At 44.2% G+C, this 23,809-nt stretch overlaps 4 protein-coding genes across 4 annotated transcripts; all 4 read left to right on the plus strand.

Annotated features, from left to right (window-relative positions):
* The first annotated feature begins 7,771 nt into the window (after nucleotides 1-7,771).
* LOC127754203 (DJ-1 protein homolog E-like) lies at nucleotides 7,772-10,478 on the plus strand. The gene is made up of 3 exons (XM_052279693.1): nucleotides 7,772-8,432; nucleotides 8,523-8,565; nucleotides 9,664-10,478. Exons 1-3 carry the CDS (start codon nucleotides 7,800-7,802, stop codon nucleotides 10,161-10,163), a joined length of 1,176 nt encoding a protein of 391 aa, XP_052135653.1. The 5' UTR covers nucleotides 7,772-7,799; the 3' UTR covers nucleotides 10,164-10,478.
* Nucleotides 10,479-11,313: 835 nt separating this feature from the next.
* On the plus strand, nucleotides 11,314-13,022 carry LOC127755800 (pathogenesis-related protein PR-4-like). The gene is made up of 4 exons (XM_052281443.1): nucleotides 11,314-11,323; nucleotides 11,432-11,494; nucleotides 12,517-12,754; nucleotides 12,836-13,022. The coding sequence occupies exons 1-4, from the start codon at nucleotides 11,314-11,316 to the stop codon at nucleotides 13,020-13,022; spliced, it is 498 nt and encodes a 165-aa protein (XP_052137403.1).
* Nucleotides 13,023-15,628: 2,606 nt separating this feature from the next.
* LOC127754998 (barwin-like) lies at nucleotides 15,629-18,105 on the plus strand. The gene is made up of 3 exons (XM_052280621.1): nucleotides 15,629-15,782; nucleotides 16,827-17,130; nucleotides 17,612-18,105. The coding sequence occupies exons 2-3, from the start codon at nucleotides 16,855-16,857 to the stop codon at nucleotides 17,810-17,812; spliced, it is 477 nt and encodes a 158-aa protein (XP_052136581.1). The 5' UTR covers nucleotides 15,629-15,782; nucleotides 16,827-16,854; the 3' UTR covers nucleotides 17,813-18,105.
* A 3,666-nt stretch (nucleotides 18,106-21,771) lies between these two features.
* On the plus strand, nucleotides 21,772-22,714 carry LOC127753744 (barwin). The gene is made up of 2 exons (XM_052279169.1): nucleotides 21,772-22,130; nucleotides 22,307-22,714. Exons 1-2 carry the CDS (start codon nucleotides 21,852-21,854, stop codon nucleotides 22,481-22,483), a joined length of 456 nt encoding a protein of 151 aa, XP_052135129.1. The 5' UTR covers nucleotides 21,772-21,851; the 3' UTR covers nucleotides 22,484-22,714.
* Nucleotides 22,715-23,809: the final 1,095 nt, after the last annotated feature.

Genomic DNA, 23,809 nt, shown 5'->3' on the forward strand with positions numbered 1-23,809 from the left:
GATCCACATGGATATTCCTACGCACGCACACATGCAATTACACATTTCGTGACACGTAGTACCAATATTAATTATCTAACAATCTAGAATAGCTGATATCCAATTAATCGATCCATGATGAATACATTCAATATAATATATATACACAGATATGCATGCGATGGTCGATCAAGATCAAGCGACCATGCATAGCATAGAATAGCTGCAATTGGTCAAAGGAGGATCATCTCTCCAACCTAACATCCAAGGATAATATATATTGTCTGCATATGCAGATGCAGATGCGTACCGTGCTGATCCTGGGTGAAAGCTACAGCTACTGCATTCAGGTGGCTAACTTGGATATAGTAGCTAATTAAGTTGGTATCGATCAGCTAATCTGCCTAACCAGTAACCACACACACCCAAGAATTAATTAAATCGAGACCTTTTCTTCATCAGCACTAAATTAAACCAGAATATACCAGATCTTAATTAAATCGCATGTGTCCAACTAATATTAATATTTGCTTTTTTTTTGCCAAATCCAGTGTGTTGCTTGCAGGTGTAACTAAGACCAGCGCTAACAACATGGCTGGGATTAGGTCAGGTGGTTGCATTTGAATTCCCCGCAAAAAGAAAACAAAAGTTGGTTGCATTTGCTGCGATTTGCTTTAATTTAATTTTCCATTTCCCTGTGCGACTAATAAATTGCTCGCTTTTTTGTTAATTAAACAAATCAAATACAGGGTACGTTGCTTTTCGGAATCAAATCGTTTCAGCTTCGAGTCCAAATCAAATTAAACGTAGCTAGGGTGAGATCATAATCTGTTCATCTCTCCTACCACCTGTGGCCACCTTCCCAACTGCAATTCTCTTTAGTTATTACTCCTATCTGTTGATCTCACTCGCGATTGTAGTGGTGTGATATTGGTTCAATTTCTAGTAGATCTTGATTTATGAGGATACGGTATTTAATTTTTATATTTTGTATATTACTCTATTTTTTTTACTTCTTTGTTGTTTAGGATTATGAAACGGAAATGTGTAAAATATTTACACAGCATAGGATGGTGAGATGTTAATTTGGACCAATCATTTAGAAATAAAACGGAGAAATTAAAAATAGTTTTAGGTTAACATCAATGGAGGTTATGGGGGCGCAGACGTGGTGAACGCACAATTAATACGACCATTTACCTTAGTGATTTCAGGTATTTCTTAGGGCTTTAAGACAAGCTATCTCTATAATATTACATAGTTACTAAATAGTTTAATACATATAGTTTACCTAAAACAATGCTATAGGTTCATTGACCTACCCAATTATAAGTCAGAATTAAATTAAAGCGTGCCGCTAAAGAAAGACCAGCCATTGCTACTGCCATCGCTGCCAAGGGTCAGGCAACTTGTAGCATAAGAACAATTTTCAGAGCTATTTGAAGTTGAAGCATGCATGAATATGATTTTGAAGTTGAAAGTTTGAATTTTTGTTTCATGAATATTAAGAGGAAGTCACTTTGAGTAATATACAAGGCGCCGGTTTTATATATGATGGGAATGTCTAACTTGTCTTTTTTTTTATTGCCAGCTTAATTAAACGTGTAATGTGCTGTTTCTTTTAATTCGGTTCGTTGGCGGTTGCGAGCGAATTCAGTTCTAGTCTTCTGTTTGTGCTATCTAGTATGACATTTAATTTTTATATTCACAATAAATAGCGTTAATTTGATAAATATAATGTGTCCCTATATATCGTGAAAATGCAAGGTTTTTATGATTTTATTTAGCTTAGCTGGAGCAAATAATTTGTTTCACGGCACAACTTCAGATGGCATTTTGTCAATCTTATGCGAGCTTGATTATGTATATAATCAAATCATTAATTAAACGGTTGGTAATTAATTAAGTCTGATTGACGGTACAATTATTAGTGATCGACTGGCTGGCTAAAATTTGCTCAAATCTTTACTAGGACATATATTGCCTTATTCTGCTGTACATCAATTTAATTAGTTGTCATCAATAGTTCCTAATTTGTTCAGAAAATTAAACTTTCTTTTACTTTCAGTCTACCGCTAAAACATTGAGACAATAATATTCCCTCCGTTGCACAATGTAAAACTTTCTAGTATTGCTCACATACATATGTTAATGAATTTGAACACATACACATGTCTAGATTCATTAACATCTAAATAAATGTAGACAATGCTAAAAAGTCTTACATTATAAAACGGAGGAAGTAATTAAGTTTGTCTAAGTACGTACTTCACAAGACAAATCGAAACAGATTAAAAAAACCCTATCCCTATGAGCACCTCTGTCTCAGAATACATGCATCGACTATCACTAAAAGAATAATTAACTGTAAATGTGAGCACTAGTGTCAAGTCTAGGATTTGTACCCGGGTGGATTGGTTCCACCACAAATAACTTAGTTTTAAAGTATACTATAATGATAGCTAGTACTTGCCAGTATAATTCTAATCATAGGATTTTAGTGTTAAAAAATCTAGCTATATCCATTCTCAAAGTTTTGAAGGTTTGGCTGGGCCGGGAACAATTAATCCAACTCCCAAAGGACAAGGTATGGTACAGAGTGTCCGCTTACTCCATCTTTAAAAATAGCCTTTGTCTACATTTGTAATCAGAAGTTGAATTCTTCTGCAAAAAGGGTACATATATGCATGTTCAGGTAACAACGTTAACGTTAAGAGAAATTTTACATCCTATAGAAAATAACTTAAGGTACCTAAATTTTACGTTAAATTTGTTGGTACCTTAAGATATTTAGTACCTGAACGTGCTAAATTTTACGCTAGAAAATATGGTAACTTTACAAGGATGGTAAAATTACCCTAACGTTTTAATCTACAACCACATGAATAGGTCTCGTCCATGAATTAAGGAAGAAAATGCTGCAAGTAGCCTTATCAAGCTGTAATTAATGTTTTGGCTCTAGTGACTAGTGTAATCAGTGTTTTACTGACCCAACACATCGATCGCGAAGGGATGACACCGGACCGGCTGATGGGGTATGTAGTGTCATGCGCTGTCAATGTGTAAAGCGACTTGTTATTCTTTTTCTGTTTTGTTTGGTGGCTGTGAAAGCTGTGGTTTCAGTAATAAAATGGGAGGAGACCTCAGCTCTCTTTCTAAAAAGGAAAAAAAAAACTATGGCGAAATTTATTTAGATAGCTGCTGGCCTTTAAATTGTGTTGCGGCGCACTGCGACCATAGGGAAAAAATTGCTTTCAATCAATATCCAAGATTTAATATCCAACTTTATTAGAGGGTTTGTAATAAGGACACAACTAACACTGACATATTCAACTTTGATGTGATTTATTTCTCCATATGTTTGTTAGGATGCATCATCCGATATGTAGTATTTTTACTATATAGGTGTATTTTTTTTACGTATTTTTTTACACAACTAACACTGACATATTCAACTTTGACGTAATTACGTTTTTTTTTTTAAAAAAAAGAGGGCACAAGTTTTGCATCGCATATTAATAGAGAAAGAATAATCATTTTTTTATTGAGTAGAGTTATTGTTGTCGTGTCTACGTGGTTCGGAAAGGAGTAAAAAAACGGATTCAGTCCAAGAAAAAATAAATCCGAACGGATGGGAGTTAATTATAGGACAGTTCGTGTGACTTATCAATCATCAGTTGGGGTTGGGAATTAATTGGGATAGCTGGTACCACTTTTCACTAAGAGCCTCTTAATGCACACACTTCATCCCAGCCCCCGCGTCGCTCCCAGGGCAGGGGCGACACGGGAGGCGACCCAGCCGCCGCCGCCACACCACCCCCACCGCTCTCCTTCCACCTCGCCGCCGCCCGAGCGGGCCGCCGGAAACCGCGCGGCCGCAAGGACGGCGGCGGCGGGGCCTTCTCCCCCCAAGGTCGCGGCGTTCGGAGCCCACGACCCCGACCTAGCTCCGGGGCGGCGACTTCGGCAGCTGCGACGTCGAGATCAACGGTGGCGCATGGCGTCGGCGAGGTGGCGGCGCCAACGACGGTTGAAGAGGTGGGCAACCGGGCTGACGACGACGACGAGGCGGCGGTGCTGGCTCCCACGCTTTCCTGCGCGGATCTGGTGCGGGGGGATAGACCGCCGGCGGCGGTGATGCGCGTGGAGGCGGCGGGGTGGCCGGATCCGGCCCCCTCCTATCCGGATCCGGCGCGGGAGGCCGAGCTCCGACACCAGCAGCGAGGCGGCGGGGGTGCGCGGCGCTGGGGCGGCGGTGGCTGAAGGCGGCGGGGATGGCGACGGCGGCGGGGACGGAGCTGGCCGAGGGCGCAGAGGCGGCGGCGGCCGTCCCGTGGCTGCGACGGCGCAGTGCCTGGCGGCGGCGGCGGCGGTGCCCCCCAGATCCGCGCCTCTCGACCGGATCTGGAGGGTGGCGGCAGTTGGCGACGGCGGCGGCGGTGTGGCGACGGCAGTTGGCGACGGTGGTGGCGGCAGTTGGCCGGCGGCAGTTGGTGATGGCGGTCTCTCTGGACGCCGGCAGCAATTGGCGACGACAGCCGCGGTGTGATGGCGTCGGGCAGCTAGCTGCTCGGTGGTGGAGGACGACGGCGCGGCGGCGGTTTGCGGAGGCGGTGGTTGGCGTCGGTGGCAGCGGCGACGGCGGCTGCGACTCTGGAGGCGGTGGCGACGTCGGCGGCGGGGAAGGAGTTGGGTGCGAGGTGAGGATGACGACGGCGAGGTGGCTGGGTATTCGGCAGCAGCGGCTGCGGTGGTGGTGACCGTGTTTGCAGTCACCGAAGACATGGCGGCCTCGGTTGACTAGCCGAGGGCGTGGGAGACGGCTGCATCTGGCCGGTGCGGCATCGTGCGGTGGAGGGGTCGGAGACCGGCTTGGCGCAGAGAAGCGCAGCCGATGGCAGCGGAGGCCGGCTCGGCGCAAGAGGCGCGGGCGGCAGAGATGGAGGCCGGCTTGGCGCGAGAGGCACGGCCGATGGAGGGAGGCCGGATTGGCGCGAGAGGCACGTCCGGTGGAGGAGGCCGGCTTGGCACAGAGAGGCGCGGCCGGCGGTGGAGGAGGCGACCTAGGTGTGAGGAGGAGCTACCGGTGGGTGTGGCGCGGTCTTCGACGCATGAAGGTTGGCCGGCGGGGGACGCCAGTGCAGGGGTTCCACATGTCGGCAAAGCTTGTGTGGTGGTGGAGCATGGGTGCGTCAGACGTGGTTTCGCAGAATCTCGTCTGTGCCCCTTTGTTGGCCTAGTGGCGGTCGGTCACGCTTAGCGGCGGCCGATCCGGTGCTAGCCTTCTCCTGGGCGTGTGTGTTGGCGATGTCGGCATGTGGGTGGTGGTATATTTTTTCCTTTTCCTGGTTACGACTCTCCAGAGTTGTAATCTTGTAATTTTTTCCTACTCTATCAATAGAACTTCGCACCGTCTCGTGCGAGTCGTTCAAAAAAAAAAAACTAAGAGCCTCTTCAATAGACTTCTAAGACTCTCCAAACATCCATTTAGCCAACTCTTCATCTGATTTAACAAGTTAGACTCATTACTCACATCAATAACCTCTCCATCTACACTCTATTCTAAGTTTATGACAGTGGAACCCATATGTCAGTCTTTTGTTCATTCCTCCCCTTCTCCTCCTCCCAATCATTGCTCCATGGTTCCATCCTCAGCAAAAAGCGGTGGTGAGAGGGGAGAAATCAGCGGCAACGACAAGTGGTGAGAAGGTAAGAAGCTGTCGGTGGCGATAGGGGAGGCGGCGGAGTGGTGGCTTAGGGCGGAGTGACAGAGATGGGCGACAACGGTGGATGAAGGCAGAGCCAATGCGAGAAGGATAGAGAAGGCAACGGCGGTGGCGTTGGGAGGATACTCGCTGGTGTCATTGACCATGACTCCGACCGGATCCACTCCTCGCCAGCCTCGTCCTTCCTCCCCTCCTTGCCGCCGAGCCACCCCACCACCACGCCCTCCCTCCCTCACCGCCGCCCGCTTCCTCCCTCACCATCGTGCCGCCCCGCTGCGCGCCTTCCTCCATGTTGGCTCTCCCCAACACCATTCATTGCAACTCCCTTGCCATTGCGCTGCTCCTCAACGAGATTGGGTCAATAGCGATGAAGCTAGTGCTTGGCATGGAAGTTAGGTGGAGCTCGATGCAGCTCACGCTGAAGGAAGGAGGCAGCGGTGGATGAGGATGGCAGAAGGCAAGGTTATCGCTCTGTGGCCGTTGCTACGTTTGAAAGAGAAAAAATATGGTGGGACCCACGGATGGCAAGTGGAAGTAGGCTGGCCAAGTTTAGCAAGTGAAAGAAGGAGTTTGGCCAGTCGTATGGGTTGAGAGTGGGATGGAAAGGCTGTTGGAGTGCGATTTTTATCCACAATTGCTAAATTTTGGCTTTGGTAGTGGGATGAAGAGGTTGTTGGAGATGCTCTAAGCTTGAAGGCTATCGGAGAGGCTGTCCGGAGAAAATTAAGCACCTAGTGTTTACTTGTATCTGAATTTTTAACAACCATGTAACTAATTAACAATGACATGGTTTATTCATATAAAAAATCAATGATATATTGACATGCATTGTTTCCTTATGCACTTATATCGATATAGCGAATAACTATCTTGGTTTATAATAACTCTATATTGAAAATTATGTTGAATAGACGAAATATATTTTCTTAAAGCACACTTAAGATACAACAACATCATCACTTGCAGAAAATCAATTGAAAAAAGAACAGCAAAAAGGAATGAAACAAGCAAAGCCTAGCTAGCTAGGACAATGAAACCAGGTGTTTGGTCCACGTACAAGCCCAGGCCCAAGCACCCATAGTATGGGCCCTTACACTTTAACAGGGCTACTAATCCTGGTTAGTTCGACTTTGGTCAATCCCTAATTCCCTATGAAACAAAAACTAAAGACCTTATCATGAAGCAAAAACTAGATACAGGGAATACTTGATGTCTTGATCGATCGTTTATCTGAAAATTTTCCATACTAAGTAACCTTCTCTATATAACAAAGTTCGCATGAAAAGTGTATATATCAGTTATAACTGTTATAAATTTGATCCACTTAATGTATCTTTTAAAAGAGCATTAGTGGTTCAAAACCTTGTGCTAGGGTATAACTTGGTTGCTATATTGTGCTTATTAATCTAAGTGATGATAAAGAAATGTTTAGATGAAATCTGGATATTTGTTCAATACTACTTTGCAAAGAAAAATAAATTAATTCTTAATACTTCTCCAATAATTGGTTCTCCAATACTTACTTAGCTTGATACTTTCAAAAAAAAAAAAAACCAATTATCGATACTTGTGGATATTACCTCGACACTGTTATGTTAGGTTGTACTTCACTTTCTTGACAACGATGAGCTGATCATGACTCCCATTGTTTCCTCCATACAACATCAGTTGTTACTAAAAATTTGAATTTTCAAATCCAATTTTCAAGTTGATTTTGAAGCTTTTTCTTTTCACCAAATTATATTTTTTAAGCATTAGCATTTAAATTGCTAAGAACGTATATATAAAAATATTATCTATAAATTATTATTATTATATTAATACGTCGAATGACATATTTTCGCTTATGCTTATACTTATCCGCCAAAATTTGAATTTTCACCGTTAAATTAGAAGCTTATTTTGAGGTTTTCTCATCGGAGTTTATTTTTCAGCATTTGCTTTTAGATTGCTAAGAACACGTATATAAAAGTTTTATTCACAAGTTACTTTTCGTTTGCAAATATGCCGTGTGGCCCATAATATCCGCATCGGCATCTAACCAGTAAGCAGTGTGCAGTTGTGCACTGTGCTCTAGCCAGTAAGCAGTCAGCCATGGCGCCGTGCAAGAAGGTGCTGATGCTGTGCGGCGACTACATGGAGGACTACGAGGCCGCCGTGCCGTTCTACGCGCTCGCCGCGTTCGGCGTCGCTGTCAACTGCGTCGCGCCGGGGAAGAAGCCCCCCGGCGACGCCTGCCTCACCGCCGTCCACGAGTTCCTCGGCCACGACCTCTACACCGAGCTCCCGGGCCACCGGTTCGCGGTCACCGCCGACTTCGCCGCGGCCGCCGCGTCGCGCTACGACGCGCTCGTCGTCCCCGGTGGGAGGTTCGTCGAGCGGCTCAGCGTGGACCCGCTCGCCGTGTCGCTCGTCGCGGCGTTCGCCGGGGAGACGGCGACGCGCAGGCGGCCGGTGGTTGTGACGTGCCATAGCCAGCTGCTGCTCGCCGCCGCGGGCGCCATGCGCGGCGTCCGGTGCACGGCGTTCTTCAGCGTGCGGCGTGTGGTCGAGCTCGCCGGCGGGAGGTGGGTGGAGCCTGACCCACTCGGGCTCTGCGTCGCCGACGGCAGCGTGCTGAGCGCCATCGGCTGGCCCGCGCACGGCGAGATCATCAGGGAGCTCCTCCGCGCCATGGGCGCCCGCGTCGCCGGCGGCCGCGGCCAGGCCGTCCTCTTCCTCTGCGCCGTACGACGACACGCCGGCGCTACCTCTCTCTCTCGCCGCCGTTAACACCTCGCCGGCGGCGCGGCTAACCCGGCCTTTGTCGCGACGCAGGACTACGTCGACGACTACGAGGCGAACGTGCCGTTCGGGGCGCTGACAGAGAACTCCCAGGCAAAATGAAACTGGATGGTAGAGGGCTGCCTGCGCCCAAAAGCGATGATTCACTTGTCCCCTTGTCTATAGGGACCTTGTGGCATACAACCGCCACGACTCCTGTGTTATAGCTACCACAACGGAGGAGCCGCCCCCACCAACCAAAGCAGGTAGGCGGCCACGGTTCATAACGCACTCTTCGCACAACAGATCCACTTTGAAGTTGACTTATTCGCTCGGGTTCGATCCTTCCCAGTAAAACGCGGCGTGTTCGAATGATGATCGCTTTTACGCGAGAAAGGGGGACCACTCTCTAAGCCTAAGTATTCCTCAATGACCGATAGCGTACAAGTACCGTGAGGGAAAGGTGAAAAGAACCCCAATCGGGGTCGCGGAAATCTCTCGCACTCTCGAAAGAGGCACCACAAGTAAGCGCTAATGAATAGGCCTGCGATTCCGTAGAAAGACATCACGACCCCCGAAAGAGGAGCTTTCTAAAGGCAAGAGAAAAGCTCCGATGGAGCCCTTGGAGCTACAGGGACCACCAACCCTTCGCAGCTTGGAAAAGGAGGTGTAGGAGAGCACTCATTGTTCTCTGATGGTTCCGCATTCCAATGTGGGTAGGATTCGCCAGGGAATTCGTTGGCAAGGTGATCAGGGTCCTCTCCCTGGTCCTATCGAACCAGTGGCTTCTGCCTTACCTTAACCCCGCTTTCACGTGGCGATTCGGTATGAGGTTTCTCTGATCTGTTTACGGTATTCTTGAAGCTTTCTTTCTTGGTCACCGGACAGAGTGAGAACTGCTCTGCTTTCTTTCCCTAGCACATACTTAGTAGATAGTAGGCACAACTCCGCTAAGAGCTCATCGAACTTGAGTTCTAGAGTAAGACCACAGCTTGATATGGCTCATTCAATAGTATGGTTTACCACATGCCAGTGATAGATAAAACGGCTGCAACAAGAAGTTTCGCACTCTATTACCAACTTGTCCATTAATAGTAAGGAACCCAGGGATATCGGGACGGGAACTTATCGATACCGATACACTCCAAGTCTTGATTTGTCTAACGCCCTTTGGTTTTGAGGATCAATTTGCCCGTGGCCGGCGTGGGCTGCCGCGTCGAGGCGGCGTGCCCGACGAAGCGCAAGGGCGAGGCGTGCGTCACGGCGATCTACGACGCCACCCCGGCGGCGGCGAGCGACGAGAGGCGCGGCCACAACTTCGCGGTGACCACGGACTGGGGCGACGTCGACGCCGACCGGTACGCGTGCGTCGTCGTGCCGGGCGGCCGCGCGCCGGAGCTTCTGGCGACGCGCGGCGAGGCCGTGGCGCTGGTGCGCGAGTTCGCCGGGAAGGGGAAGGTGGTCGCCAGCATCGACCAGGGCCACCTCCTCCTCGCCGCGGCGGGGCTCCTCGACGGCAGGAGCTGCGCGAGCGGCGTCGCGACGAGGGTGGTCGCCGGCCTCGCCGGCGCGGCGAGCGTCCGGTACGGTGGCGCGGTCGCCGACGGGAAGCTCGTGACGGCGGCGAGCTGGCCTGACCTCGCCGAGTTCATCGCTCACATCATCAGCCTCCTTGGCATCACTGTCTCGTTCTGAAGTGAAGCAGCACTGCACTATGCTTCTCTGTTCTCTCTGTCATGAGTAGTACTGGAAAATTGTCAGATTGACATTAGAGAAATTTTATAATCTTTGAGAATTTGGTGGTTCTAAAATTTTACACTGGAAATTTTGTTACGTACTTAGTATCTATAGGTATCAAAATTTACATTAGAAAATATAGTACCTTCCAATATCTTCTCAAGGATGGTAAAATTATCCTTAATATTATTCTCCAATTTTTCATGGACTGTTCACCTTTCGTGCGATCGAGTCGGATAAGCTGTATCTTTTATTAAGAAGAGACAAATTGTATATTTTCCGACGTTTTAGTATACTGCATCAGATTTCAGAACTGACCTATGTTTCTATTGCTGATAGGGGTAACTTAGGGGACTAAAGAACTCCATGTTGTTTATACAGGTGATAAGAGACAACTGCACGATTTGCATAGTGCAATGTTTTTTTAAAAAAATATATATCAAAATGCATTATGGGAACTATCAAAGTGTATTACTTGACATAGTTCATGTTTTCTAGGAAAAAAGAACGGTTTTAGCATCAGTTGTTGTTGTTTCTGACCTGATCAGATCTTTTCACCAGAGAACAAAATCCAAGGCCTTTGATATTAATGACTAAAAATTGTCAAAAAAAAAAGTGTCATAAAATAAATCTTGGTGGTCAGAGTGACAAACATTCTATATCCTTCTCTTAAAACAGGCTAGTATTTCAGATCTGCTAGAGATATCACTTATCAGAATCATTACACACCATGCACAATTTAGCCCTACAGCTCTGCACTTTCTTCCCCAAATCTTCTGCCATGCTCAAATTTGGCTTTCTGTGCACTGTGCCATGCTGTTCCTTCTTTGCAGGTCATGACATTACTCTGAATCTGAACCACATAAGGTCTTTCCCTTCTTGTCACACAGTCTAGCCAGCTTTTTGCAACAAGAAACTGGTACTACTGAAAAAGATTAGAACATTCAGCTAAGTGTCTTCCTGCTGATATCTCCCATCTGTCCCCTATTGATGATTCTTGAATTGTTCTCATCTCATTTGATTTCGTCCATACTTGTCAGGCACTGAATGTCTGAACTCTGAAACTCTCTGCATCGCTATATATACATAGGAGGTTTTTGTCAGTGTGATGAAGCAAGGTGACCAAATTAAGGAGAGCAGCAACTTGCAGAGATGAGAAACTTGGAAGGGAACAGCCATGGGAGTTTTCTGGTGATTCTGTGCTGTTGATGATGGTTTCTCTGAAGATTCTGCTTCTGCGATCGATGTGAGTTCTGTTCAACCTCGGTCTGCTCTGCACGTGCCCTGCGGTTGCTCCATGTTGATAGTAGTAGTAGGACATGAATCTGAGCTGGTTCTTGCTAAGAATTTAGTGTCATTTACCATGCCTTTTAAAGGGATAAATAAGTTGTAATACTGATTTGGGGAATGGACCAGTGTAAGTCGATTTGTAATTTCTGTCCAGGTTTGAACTGTATCAGACTATCAGTGTGTCTTGTACTGAATTTCTTGCATTTCAGAAAGCTTCTGAGGCCTGAATGGAGTTTGTTCAGATTGAGTACGGAAGTTTTTAGGTGTTCTTAAACTGAAAGTTCAGAGTATTATTATTGGGGATTTTGACTAAGTTAAGAAAAAAGAGAGAGAAATGTTCCAGTAAATGGCACTTAAAGATACAGTTCTCATCCAAATGATGTATTGCATTGTTCTTGTAACCTAATGGAGCTGTGACTTGTAACGTAGATTGCTTGTGTTACTGGATGCCGGCCCAATGGCAGTCACTTATTTGCATGAGAATTTCTTGTGATTGATTGCTTAATTTTCTTCAACATGTGGCTCATTCATGAACGAACCAGCCAACGTGTACAACGTAGCTGACGAAGCCTGACAGCTCGGCTACAGTATTAACAAGAATGCCAGAAAAATATATGTGCAGTCTTGCAGATAATAAGGCTTCCATTTTCTGCCAAATGCCAGTACATGCAAATAGGCAAAAAGAATAATACTTCTTTGAGATATTCAAATTATAATGCTCACTAGTCAATAGTCATGAATACCTGAAAAAATAATCCAGAGATGCTAATATCAGTATTGCATGGAGAATACAAAAATTCCAACATGTAATGTGTGAACTCTGAAGTATACAATTGCGCAATGAGCAACTTGGAATTAACAACAGATTTATTATGCCATCTCACACACAACCAAATCTATTATGGCCAGTTACAACCTATGCATGCATCCATCCAGTAGTTAACTAAAATAATTAGTACTAATTAAGTGGTTAGTGAGAGATTAGCTAGAAACATAGTTCTTGCATTGCAATGGAGGTCAGGAGTGTGTCGCTGCTGGTTCTGGTACGTGGCCGTCGTCTTGTCGGCGTCCGGCGGCGCGGCGGCGCAGCAGGCCAGCGGCGTGGTGGCGACGTACAACCCGGACACCATCAACTGGGACCTCCGCGCCGTGAGCGCCTACTGCTCGACGTGGGACGCCGACATGCCGCTGGCGTGGCGCCGGCGCTACGGCTGGACGGCGTTCTGCGGCCCCGCCGGCGCGCACGGCGAGCCCTCCTGCGCGGCGCGGCGAGCCTGCGGCGAGGACTGCGTAGGCGTCGGCGTCGAACAGTTCGCGTGCATGCGTGACGCGGCGCGTGTCGGTGTGTGTGTGCAGGTGACGAACACGGCGACGGCGGCGAGCGCGGTGGCGAGGGTGGTGGACCAGTGCTCCACCGGCGGGCTCGACCTCGACGTCGCCGTGTTCCGGCAGATCGACACCGACGGCGGCGGCATGGCCAACGGGCACCTCGTCGTTGACTACGAGTTCGTGGACTGCCAAGACTAGGAGCCCTTGATCATCAGTTGATCGAGATCGACATGAACACAATGGATGAATAGATTGTTAAATTTCAGATTACATTACCACATGTATGAATTGGTGGTCGTTTCATGCAATAATTAAGAATGGGAAAAATAATCCCAGATTTATGGGCTTGTTTGGTTTCCAGCCATGCCAAACTAGTGGCAATGCTAAATCATTGGCAAGTTTTTACCAATGCCAATATTTTGGTAACATTTGTGTGGTATTGGCTGGTAGAAAACCAAACATTGCAAAAATTACTGTTTAAAATGTCAATATTTTGGTATGGCAGGTTTTGGCTTAAAACCAAATCAGCCCTATAAAATGCAATCCACTAAGGCCCTGTTTAGTTTCAAAAACTTTTTTCTAAAAACATCACATCGAATCTTTGGATACATGCATCGAGTATTAAATATAGATAAATTAAAAAACTAATTGCACAGTTAGGGGGGAAATCGCGAGACGAATCTTTTGAGCCTAATTAGTCCATGTTTAGCCATAAGTGCTACAGTAACCCACATGTGCTAATGACGGATTAATTAGGCTCAAAAGATTCGTTTCGCGGTTTCCAGACGAGTTATGAAATTAGTTTTTTCATTTATGTCCGAAAACCCCTTCCGACATCAGGTCAAACGTCCGATGTGACATCCATAAAATTTTCTTTTCGTGAACTAAACAGGCCCTAAAGATGGGCCAATTTAGATCATGGACCTATTTCTTCCTCGGAGAATAAGTGGGCCAATTTAAATTATAGGCTGAATCCATGGACAGAAATGAGCGGGGCCAATTTTATTTTGGGTTATACCCCTAATTTAATATTCAATAGTTATTTTGCCCCTGTTTTTTGGTTTTTGTTTTTACCCCTATTTATTTAAACGAAACCACTTATTTTGGATGGACAAGTTAACAGTGTTAAATCTTTGATAAAAAAGACGTTCATACTCATGCTTGCTATTACACATTTGACACTATTTTTGTTTATCAATTGTGTATTTGCCCCCATTCGTACATGCAACTTTGCAATCTTGATAAACTTTTATAAGTATGAAACTTTTGACAGAATATCAACAAAATTTTGTTTCAAAATCTGACATAATTTTGCCACACATTTGATATAATTTAGACACATTTTACCAAAAAGAATGACAGAATGGCACAATTTTGACACATTAATTGCTGCACAACTACTACTAAGTAGAGTAGCAGTAGAGCAAGCTAACGCAAAGACAAAAATAAAAATAAAAATAAAAAATCCAAATCCAAATCTCCTCCCCTGCCATCTGGTAAAAGGCAAATCCAGTTCTGGAGCCAAGACGATGCTGATCGCCGCCACGTTCACGTCGTCCTCGGCGCCCAACTCACCGTCGGCCTGACCTCCCCTACGCTCTGATTGCTGGCACAGCGCCGCGGCGTCCTGCTCCCCCGCACCAAGCTGCCGCAGCCGTCGCTTCCTTCCCGTGCCGCGTCGTCGCATCATCTTCTGCCCGGGCGGGGGTCACTGATTTTGATGGCCCATGACTACTAGTTAAGGGTAGAGGGGTGTTGGGACTATGGAGCAACACGGGTTACAGCTGGTCGTCGATCCATCCTGCCTAATGGGTAGATCCGCCCCTGCTTGCCGACGCCTGCAGGGTCGCCGATGCCATCGCTCATTCCTCTCCACCGCCGCTATTCTCCCTAGGTTAGATGGGGGAAGAGGGCACATCAGTCCCCTTACATCTATCAACAGGGGTAGAAAGGTAAATCGAGATTTTGCAAAATCAGTATTTCCTTTTTTTTCCCGATTTCTTCCCCAACAATTCCGAGACCACTCACTTTCGTTAAAAACAAGGTAAACGGTTCACTAGTTTAAAAAAACAAAGGCAGAAAACAGAAACCCTAAAAAATAGAGGCAAAATCACAATTAGATATCGAAACAGAGATAGAAACAAAATTGTCCCTTTTATTTTTGGGCTGAATTCATATACCGGAAGGAGCTGGGTAATTCCATTTGAGTCCTATTCTAATTTTTGGCTGGGAGAAAGTTGTACCGTTATCTCACATATTATCTACAAGGACGCTTTGATTGATTAATATATTTCTCCCTTCCGCAAAAAAAAAAAGAACCGGGGGGGGGGGGTGAGGTGGGGTGGTTCGGCAATCGAATCTCCGACCTCATTTAATCGCTTCCTCACTAAACTGTCCACATTGAACACTCAAGCTTGTTTCCACTAAAACTACCTCAACAATTGCCCAAAATTATTTCCCGTAAATCTGTTTAAGAAATGTCTAATGGGAATTTAAAATTTGAAAAACATATACTTCTCTTCAAGATATCTCTCTGTTCATCCCGCACTACCTCGCGTCCCTCTCTCCTCTCGCACTTCATCGAAATAAGTGCAGAGCAGGAAGATAATTTTATTTTATACTACAAAACTAAAATTTTAGTTTTGGGACCCATCTTGGAAATCTTAGGCTCTTAGCCGCCATGCTGAAAGCGCCTTACATTATCAACCACTCCCATTCCCATATATCTAAAATAAATTATCAACGTTTACTTGTTCGTCCAAAAAAAAATATATATATTGCAAGCCTGCAAAACGCTTGCTCTGATTCACAAATAAACTACTTGCTGGCTGCTACAAGCCGTTGACACTTGAGGGAAAACAAAATAATGCACTCCGCTACTATAAGAAGATAGGGCATTTGGGCTGCTGCTGCTGCTTGTGTGTTTGACTTCGTGCTGGCTGCCCAAGAAACCGAGAGGTAAGCATCTGGCATCCTTACAACCTTAATTTGCCGATGAATTCCGAAATCTTCTTTGTCTTATCTTGTAATTTGAGTTCCGAATTTTGATGTCCCCTTCTCTCTCGGGTCGTAAGTTTTGTTATGAGAAGTCTCTGGAGCTATGGCAAGGCCTCCTTTCAAACGCATGAATTTCACATGAATTTTGAAGAGTTCCTCTCAAAAGGGATTTACAGAGTTTAGATAAAACAATTTCAGTCAGCGTACCATCCAGAGTCTATTCATGTGTATGGAAGGATGCCTAAACTAGAAATTAGCTTATTTGGTAGGGCTCCAACTATCGATGAAGTTGAAGCTGAATCAAACACTAGTAAATTCTTTTTTTTTTTTTTGCTAATAATAGAGCAGGTGGATGCCTAAGCCTAGGGATTCTACATATATGAAAGGGGCAATTTCGTTCTTGCCCCTATTTCAATGTCTAATATTAATTTTGCTCCTGTTTTTTAGGGTTTTTGTTTTTGCCCCTACTTTTTTGAAATGAAACAGCCGTTTGCCCCTATTCCGTTAATTCTTGCTAACGGTGTTAAATGTGGGGGTAAAAAGGACAAGTATACCCTTAGATATTTTTACACCACTTTCAAATTTGACCCAAAATTTGGCAAACTTTCATAAATTTTTGACAAATTAACTTACTGCTATAGTATGGCATCAATAGATTTGTATTTTGATTATGTCAAAAGTACAGGAAAATATCTAAGGGTACTTGCCTTTTTACCCTCCACATTTAACACAGTTAGTAAGAATTAACAGAACATGGGCAAACGGTTGATTCGTTTTAAAAAAGTAGGGGTAAAAATGAAAACCCTAAAAAACAGGGGCACAATCAATATTGGCAGTGAAAGTAGGGGCAAGAACAAAATTGTCCCTATATGAAAATATGTATTGATTTTCTACAGAGAAAGAAATTTTCTAGATCATCAGTTTCATTGATTCATTCACAACAAGAAGAAACTCAGATTACCTAAATTCCTCCTTTTTTAAAAAAAAACACCAATTTTTTTTCAGAGCAAAGGCTAAGCATTGTGGATCAAGCATGCTGATGGGCCGTAAGATTATGGGCCTTGTGTTGGGCTGCGTGGGCCTTGCAGCTGTGATGCATGTGGCGGCGGCCCAACAAGCATTCGGCGTGAGAGCCACGTACCACTTTTACCGGCCGGCAGCCAACGGCTGGGATCTGACGGCCACGGGTGCCTTCTGCTCCACGTGGGACGCTGGGAAGCCGTTTGATTGGCGCAGCAAGTATGGGTGGACGGCCTTTTGTGGGCCCGTTGGGCCCACGGGCAGGGACTCCTGCGGCAAGTGTCTTCGGGTAATAACTACTCCCTGTGTTGTAAAATATAAATATTTCTAACTAAAAATCTGTACAATTCTAACTGTAAATATTCATAGCTAAAAGTTATTATATTTTGCGACAGATATAGTAATATGTATTGAAGCATCTTCTTGTTGCAAAAGTTTATTCCTTTTTTCTCCGATTAAATCGATAGAAGAAGCACGTATGCACGTATCATTACACACATATACTACCTTCGTTAAAAAGAAAAAGATAACTTCTAAGGTGAAATGGATTATTGCTTGTCCAAATTCATCCTCAGAATTTGACTTTTTTAGAGGGGGTGTATATCGTAGTTATGCACTTTCAATAGTTGGAGCACAATGATAAATCCATTAACCGCCCTAAAATTTGTATCAAAGGCATACCCATGTGAGCATAATCTTTTACCTCCTGATGGACCGACAGAGTTATGCACCTATAACTCCACATTGATAGCTACTGATGGATATTACAGGTGACGAATAGGGCGACGGGAGCTCAGATCACGGCGAGGATTGTGGACAAGTGCGCCAACGGAGGACTAGATCTGGACTGGGACACCGTCTTCTCCAAGATCGACACTGACGGCCAAGGCTTCCAGCGCGGCCACCTCACCGTCGACTACAGCTTCGTTAACTGCGGCGACAACAATCATCTTGCTGAGGTTGTCGTTTAATTTGATCCATGCTATCACCACTAATAAATTGTACCGTAAAAGTTCTCTCGTTAATAAATTACACCGTAAATAAGTTCACCAAATGAGATGGTTGCATATATGCATAGTGAAGAACAAAAAAAAAACTCCATGAAATTAGCTGTCTGGCTGTCCTGTCCTGCCCTTGTTGTTGGTTCTGAATAACAGAATAAGCGTGTTCCTTTTGTTTAATCAGTTGCATCTTCTGAGCTCAATATCAAAGACCAATGTATGCTAATGTTTGCAGTTAGTTTGGATTAGTTTTGTGTTGTTAAGCTCTGATTATGCCGTCGTTGGATTACCGACCATTTTAAGTTAATATCCGCAATATCATGGCCCGTGTAATGTGGGACATTTCGCTTTCACTTACATCACGGCTCCCATCTATCTATTATCTATTATATACTAAAAGTCCATTAAACTTCCTACAAACGCTCTCAAATCGTCACATGGCATCCTACAAACGCTCCTAAGTCGCCACATGGCATTCTAATAAATAATAGAAATTCCTACAAATTCTAAGAAAAAAGCAAAATATCTGTCCATTCATTTTCATTAAAATCGGTGGACCCATTGTTTTAAGCCGTCAGATTTATCTTTAAAAAAATCTTTCCACCTCCACCTCCTTCCTCCCACACGTAACATCACTTTCCCTTTTATATGTAGTCACGTAAATATATAACAATTGATTTACGCATGCACAGGTGTACAATAGATTAGATCAAATCATATTAAAGTAATTAATCCCTGCCCTCTCTTCTAATCTCATGTGTATTTGCAAGAGAGAAAAACAAATATATACTATTCATCCGGAGAAAATATATGTATGTATATATGCATGTACAGGAGACTATTATTTGGAAAAAAAAAGAAAACATGCATATGTACGTACATAAAAAAAAAACTATTGATCATGTCTTCCTACAACTACTCTAAACCGCCATGTGTACTCCTAAAAACATTCCTAAACCGCCATGTGGCATTTTAATTAACCGGTGGACCCACTATTTTAGATTTTCAGCTATTAGATTTATAATTATATGGTGGACCTGATATCATACGTCATTAAGTACATTTCCATGTATGTGAACTCCTTTCGTGTACGCCCTCCCCTCTGTTACTTTTCTCTCATATTTTCATGATTTTCATGCTATCTTAGTTAGATGGAAATCATAATTTATAATAATATTTTTTTAAAAAAATAAAACTAAATCACCGTCCTATACACTTTTGTAGAAACGGACATCCTTAGTGTTCTAAGGCTGGTGTCCACCCTCCTTTTTTTATATATTATTTAAATTCAAACTAGACCGAATATTTTTAACCAATAAAATATTAAATTATTATTATTTTATCAAATAGATTTTTAAACCTTCTGATTAATAAAATGCACTAAAATTAGAATATTTTAAGTAGTTTAATTAGAAAATACAACACCAAAAGTATTTTAAATTAGATCTAAGATTAAATGTATTTATAAAAATAGATAACTCAAAATTATAGGATACATTCGATCTATCTTAAAAACAATAATCTCCTCTCATCATCCTGTCTTTCGTAATACCACTATCCTCCCACTCTGGCTATCGCATTCTCTCCTCTCCAATGCAATTATCACCTCTTCTATTTTTTTTCTAACTAACATAATATAAAAACAGTCATAAATATTGTTTTATTTATAATTAAACATTCATTAGCTATATTTTGCTATATAAAAGTTAAAATATATCATTTGAAGGTAGATCACTAAATAAACATGAAAAATAATTGAAAATATGTATTGTGTTATACTAAATCATTGTACGTAACAAAAATCAATTAAACGCCCTCCACAGTGTTCGTAAGTTACCAACCACGTAATTAAAACAACCATAAGCTACATATATGGAATACTCCTATGCCTTTTAAATCAATTGAACCATTATTTCTAACCATTAGATCTATCTTATATATAAAAAAGCAAGCGTGTATTCATGGTACATCACATCTAAAAAATATTATTGCGCAATTATATTTCATCGTTATCGTATTCATGTTAGATTGCGTGGAGCCTCTCACTCACTCTACATGAAATGTTCACAGAAGGATCGTCTCTCAAACCACATCAATCATATTAGACTATATAAACACATACATTTACTGGAGCTTCATGTCCCATCCAATTCATCCTTTAGTAAACTATGATAATATATATGCAACTTAAAAAAAAGAAAAACAACTTACTTTTACTTACGTTGACATGTTTTCTAAATAAAGTAAGTCTACCTTCTTTTCAAATGATGAAGAAGATTATAAATAATTGCTTATAGATATTACTTAAATACGATTTAACAGGTTATAAAATTATAAAAGCAATTAATGCCACGAAAACAATTTATAGAGAAATCATGGGAGGTGTTCTCCGGTTAATATTTCACTTTTATAAGTATCTCAAACTTAGCATACGACACATGCCCGCGCGAATGCGCGGGCTACCTTCCTAGTTGAGAGAAACAGAGGTTTTTCTGATAGAAATATTAAATACAAATATTGCACTGGTAAAATTTCGGAAAAGAAATGAGTTTGTGATCCGTATGGAACGGACACCTGTACGTCTGTACGAAATATTACAGCACTGACATAGTGACATTCAACTGCATCTGCATCTGAGAGGATTCATATTGTTATGAATCAATATTAATATGAGAAATACAACTGGAATATTTTTTTTTTAAAATTACAAAGTACAACGCAGACACTCACAACGCACATGCACTTACCCCTATGAACGCACGCACGCAAACCCTACCCCTATAAACATCTTCGAAGACTTGACGGGCAAATCCTTGAGATTGACGAAGTCACCACAGGCGCCTCGCTGTAACAGGTACGTCGTCGATCTACCACTGAAATCACAACGCCGTTAAATCCTAAAAAAATCGCTCTTATGGAAAGTCGAATAAATTTGACCAGAGAGTATATATCATAATAAAAAATTTCCCATTACTTGCATGTGCAACAACATACTGCCGTTCAAGCAGTGGGAAAAAAAATCAACAAATCAACAAGAATAAATAATTTATGACTTATTAGTAGAATTTTTATATCCATGCTATATATGCTTAAAAATCAATGCTGGAAAATAATTACGACAAAAAAAACAAAAATGATTTTTTAAATTGTACTTTAACTACAGCTGATAAGCTAACAAAACTCGTTGTCTCTCCAGAGCTTCTCGATGCACACCTGCAGCTGAACCAGTCAACATCTCTGCACGCTGCATTCCAACACGAAAGCCAAGCATTGCAGCAGCAGCCAACCATTCTGGAAATCTCCATGATTTGTACAGTTCGTTCGTCATCGCGATCGGTTCCTCGCATCACAGACGACTTGAGCTGCAATTAGTAATTCACCCAGAGAGGTTATTATAGCTTGTAGCGGTATATTAATGATAAAAAAATAATTTATAAGTGTACTTTTATATAAGTATTGTTACTACTTTAAAAGTTAATGCCAATAAATGAACTACATTGAAATTTTTTAAAAAATCCATTTAAATTAAAATTTAGGCAACAGTTCTTTTTTTATAGGATGGAACAAATTAAGCTTATTCATCCATCCCCGATTTATATTCAACAAACTCTGAGGAAATTTGCGGATAACTTTGATCGAAGGAAACAGATTTTGTATGACTTACAGTAACTTCTCCGAATCTACAAAGGATATGCTTTATCTTTGTCCGCCCAAAATCTGCGGCCAAATTAGTATGCAATCAGTGAATATATCCACGTAATTTGTTCACTATCACACACAATTGGTTCCATGCATGAATGCGTGGAAATTTCATGGAAGTTGATTTTCGGAAGCAAGTGAAAGAGTCACCCATGACTTGGACGCGTCACCTCCTCTGCCTCTATTTAAGCTTGTGAAATTCAAAGCAACTTCCATTTCACTAGCAGCTAGCGAGTGTACACACACAACTCATCTGTAAATTCAATTTACTAAATTGTAGTAGTAGCCACCTTAGCTGAGGCCTGAGGCAATGGCTATGGGGATGAGAAGGGTGGTGTTGCTGGTGGCGGCGGTGCTTTGCGCGGTGGTCGCCATGGCCACGGCGCAGGAGGCATCCAACGTGCGCGCCACGTATCACTACTATCGCCCCGCGCAGAACAACTGGGACTTGGGAGCCCCAGCCGTGAGCGCGTATTGTGCCACGTGGGACGCCAACAAGCCACTGTCGTGGCGTCAGAAGTATGGCTGGACCGCCTTCTGCGGGCCCGTTGGTCCTAGGGGTCAGGCTGCCTGCGGCAAGTGCCTCCGGGTAATAATTGCCTCATCTGATTTTTAATCGAGATTTTTAACTATAGAGTATATGGTTTGTTTATCAAAGAAGCCATAAGTAAAGTAACAACAGAGTTGGTTTACATGTAAAATTTCAGCTGAATGGCCCTTCCCAACAGAGTTAACCATCTGAACATCATGTCATATTTGTTGCAGGTGACGAACACGGCGACGGGGGCGCAGATCACGGCGAGGATCGTGGACCAGTGCGCCAATGGCGGCCTTGACCTGGACTGGGACACCGTCTTCACCAAGATCGACACCGACGGCCAGGGCTACCAGAAGGGCCACCTCATCGTCAACTACAAGTTCGTCGACTGCGGCGACAACTGATTAAGCTATAGCTGCCTTAGCTAATTAATTACTCTCCATTATTACATGCTAATAAGGTTGCTGCTGCATATACATTATTGTCGACAGGGCAGAGTAGAGTGGTAAACTCTGCCTGATGAATAAATTAAGCAGCTGATAAATAATTGTGATATGTTGATCGATCTGCTCAAGATCTTTGTATACATATGCACAGGAAGTATCAATTAATAGATTTCTCTGGAGTATAATTAATCGGAATGGCTATTTATCAGTCGAATGATTTTTGAGGCCAAAATCATGCAGATTACTGACCTTGGGATTTGCTTCGCGATTCGTGCTCCGACGACCTTAGCTCTTCTCCTCCAGCTCCGGCGACACCTTCTCCAACTCCGGCGACCCCGACGAAAGCAATGGAGTTAGGGTTTAGGGTCCCGGGTTGGGATGGGGGTGGGAGGGGGGGTGGGGGGAGGGGGAAGAGTGGGGGATCGCCGGGCTTAGAGGGATGGCAGTGGGAGGCGGCGGCCCGGCAGTGGGCGGTGGACAAGGGCAGGCGGCGAGGCGCCGGCGGCGGCGCCGAAGCCGCGGGGATGGAGGAGGGCGGTGGGCCGGTGTCGGCGGCGGGGGCAAACGGCGGATCCGGTGGTTCGTGGTTAGGAGGCGGCGGGTAGTGGTGGCGGATCCGGCGGCGGGGAGCCGCCGGAGACGGGGAAGACGGCGGGGCGGGGGAACTCGCGCCGTCCGTTGGGAAGGGAGGAAGAGGGGGTAGGGGAGGAGGCCGGCCGGGGGGAGGGGAGGGGTGGAGGGGGGCTCGCCGGCGCCGTTGACCCCTTCCGGCCAGCCGGCGAGTCCGGGCAGCGGCACGGCGGGCGGCGGCGCGTGGGGCGGCGGCGGAGGCAACACACGCGCAAGAGAAGGCGGCGGCGGCCTAGAATGACGAGGGGGAGGGAGAGGGGTTAGGGTTAGATATGCCAGCACGAATCTTAAAGCGATCCAATGGTCTAGAATTCGCATGATTTATGAGGTGTTTTTCTGTCAAATGCCATGTAGACAGCCCCATAATTAATGGACTCTTTGGATGGAGGTCAGCTGGGGATGATCAAACATATCTTAAAAAAAATCAATGGCGTCATATATTAAAAACCAGAGGTAGTATGACAGTGTAATGGTCCGTATACCTTATATCAGTATATATGATGTAGTGATATTATCGAAAAGGTCTATAAAAATTCCTGGAAATGGATAATCTGCGACTACTAGGTTCTAAAATTCCTCCTGAAATGTTCTACGAGTTAGGTCGAATGCATCCATTTTTCTGCCTCTTTGTCCAAGTGTTCGGACTTGCTGACT

Source organism: Oryza glaberrima, chromosome 11 (genome assembly GCF_000147395.1).
Source record: "Oryza glaberrima chromosome 11, OglaRS2, whole genome shotgun sequence".
NCBI classification, from domain to species: domain Eukaryota; kingdom Viridiplantae; phylum Streptophyta; class Magnoliopsida; order Poales; family Poaceae; genus Oryza; species Oryza glaberrima.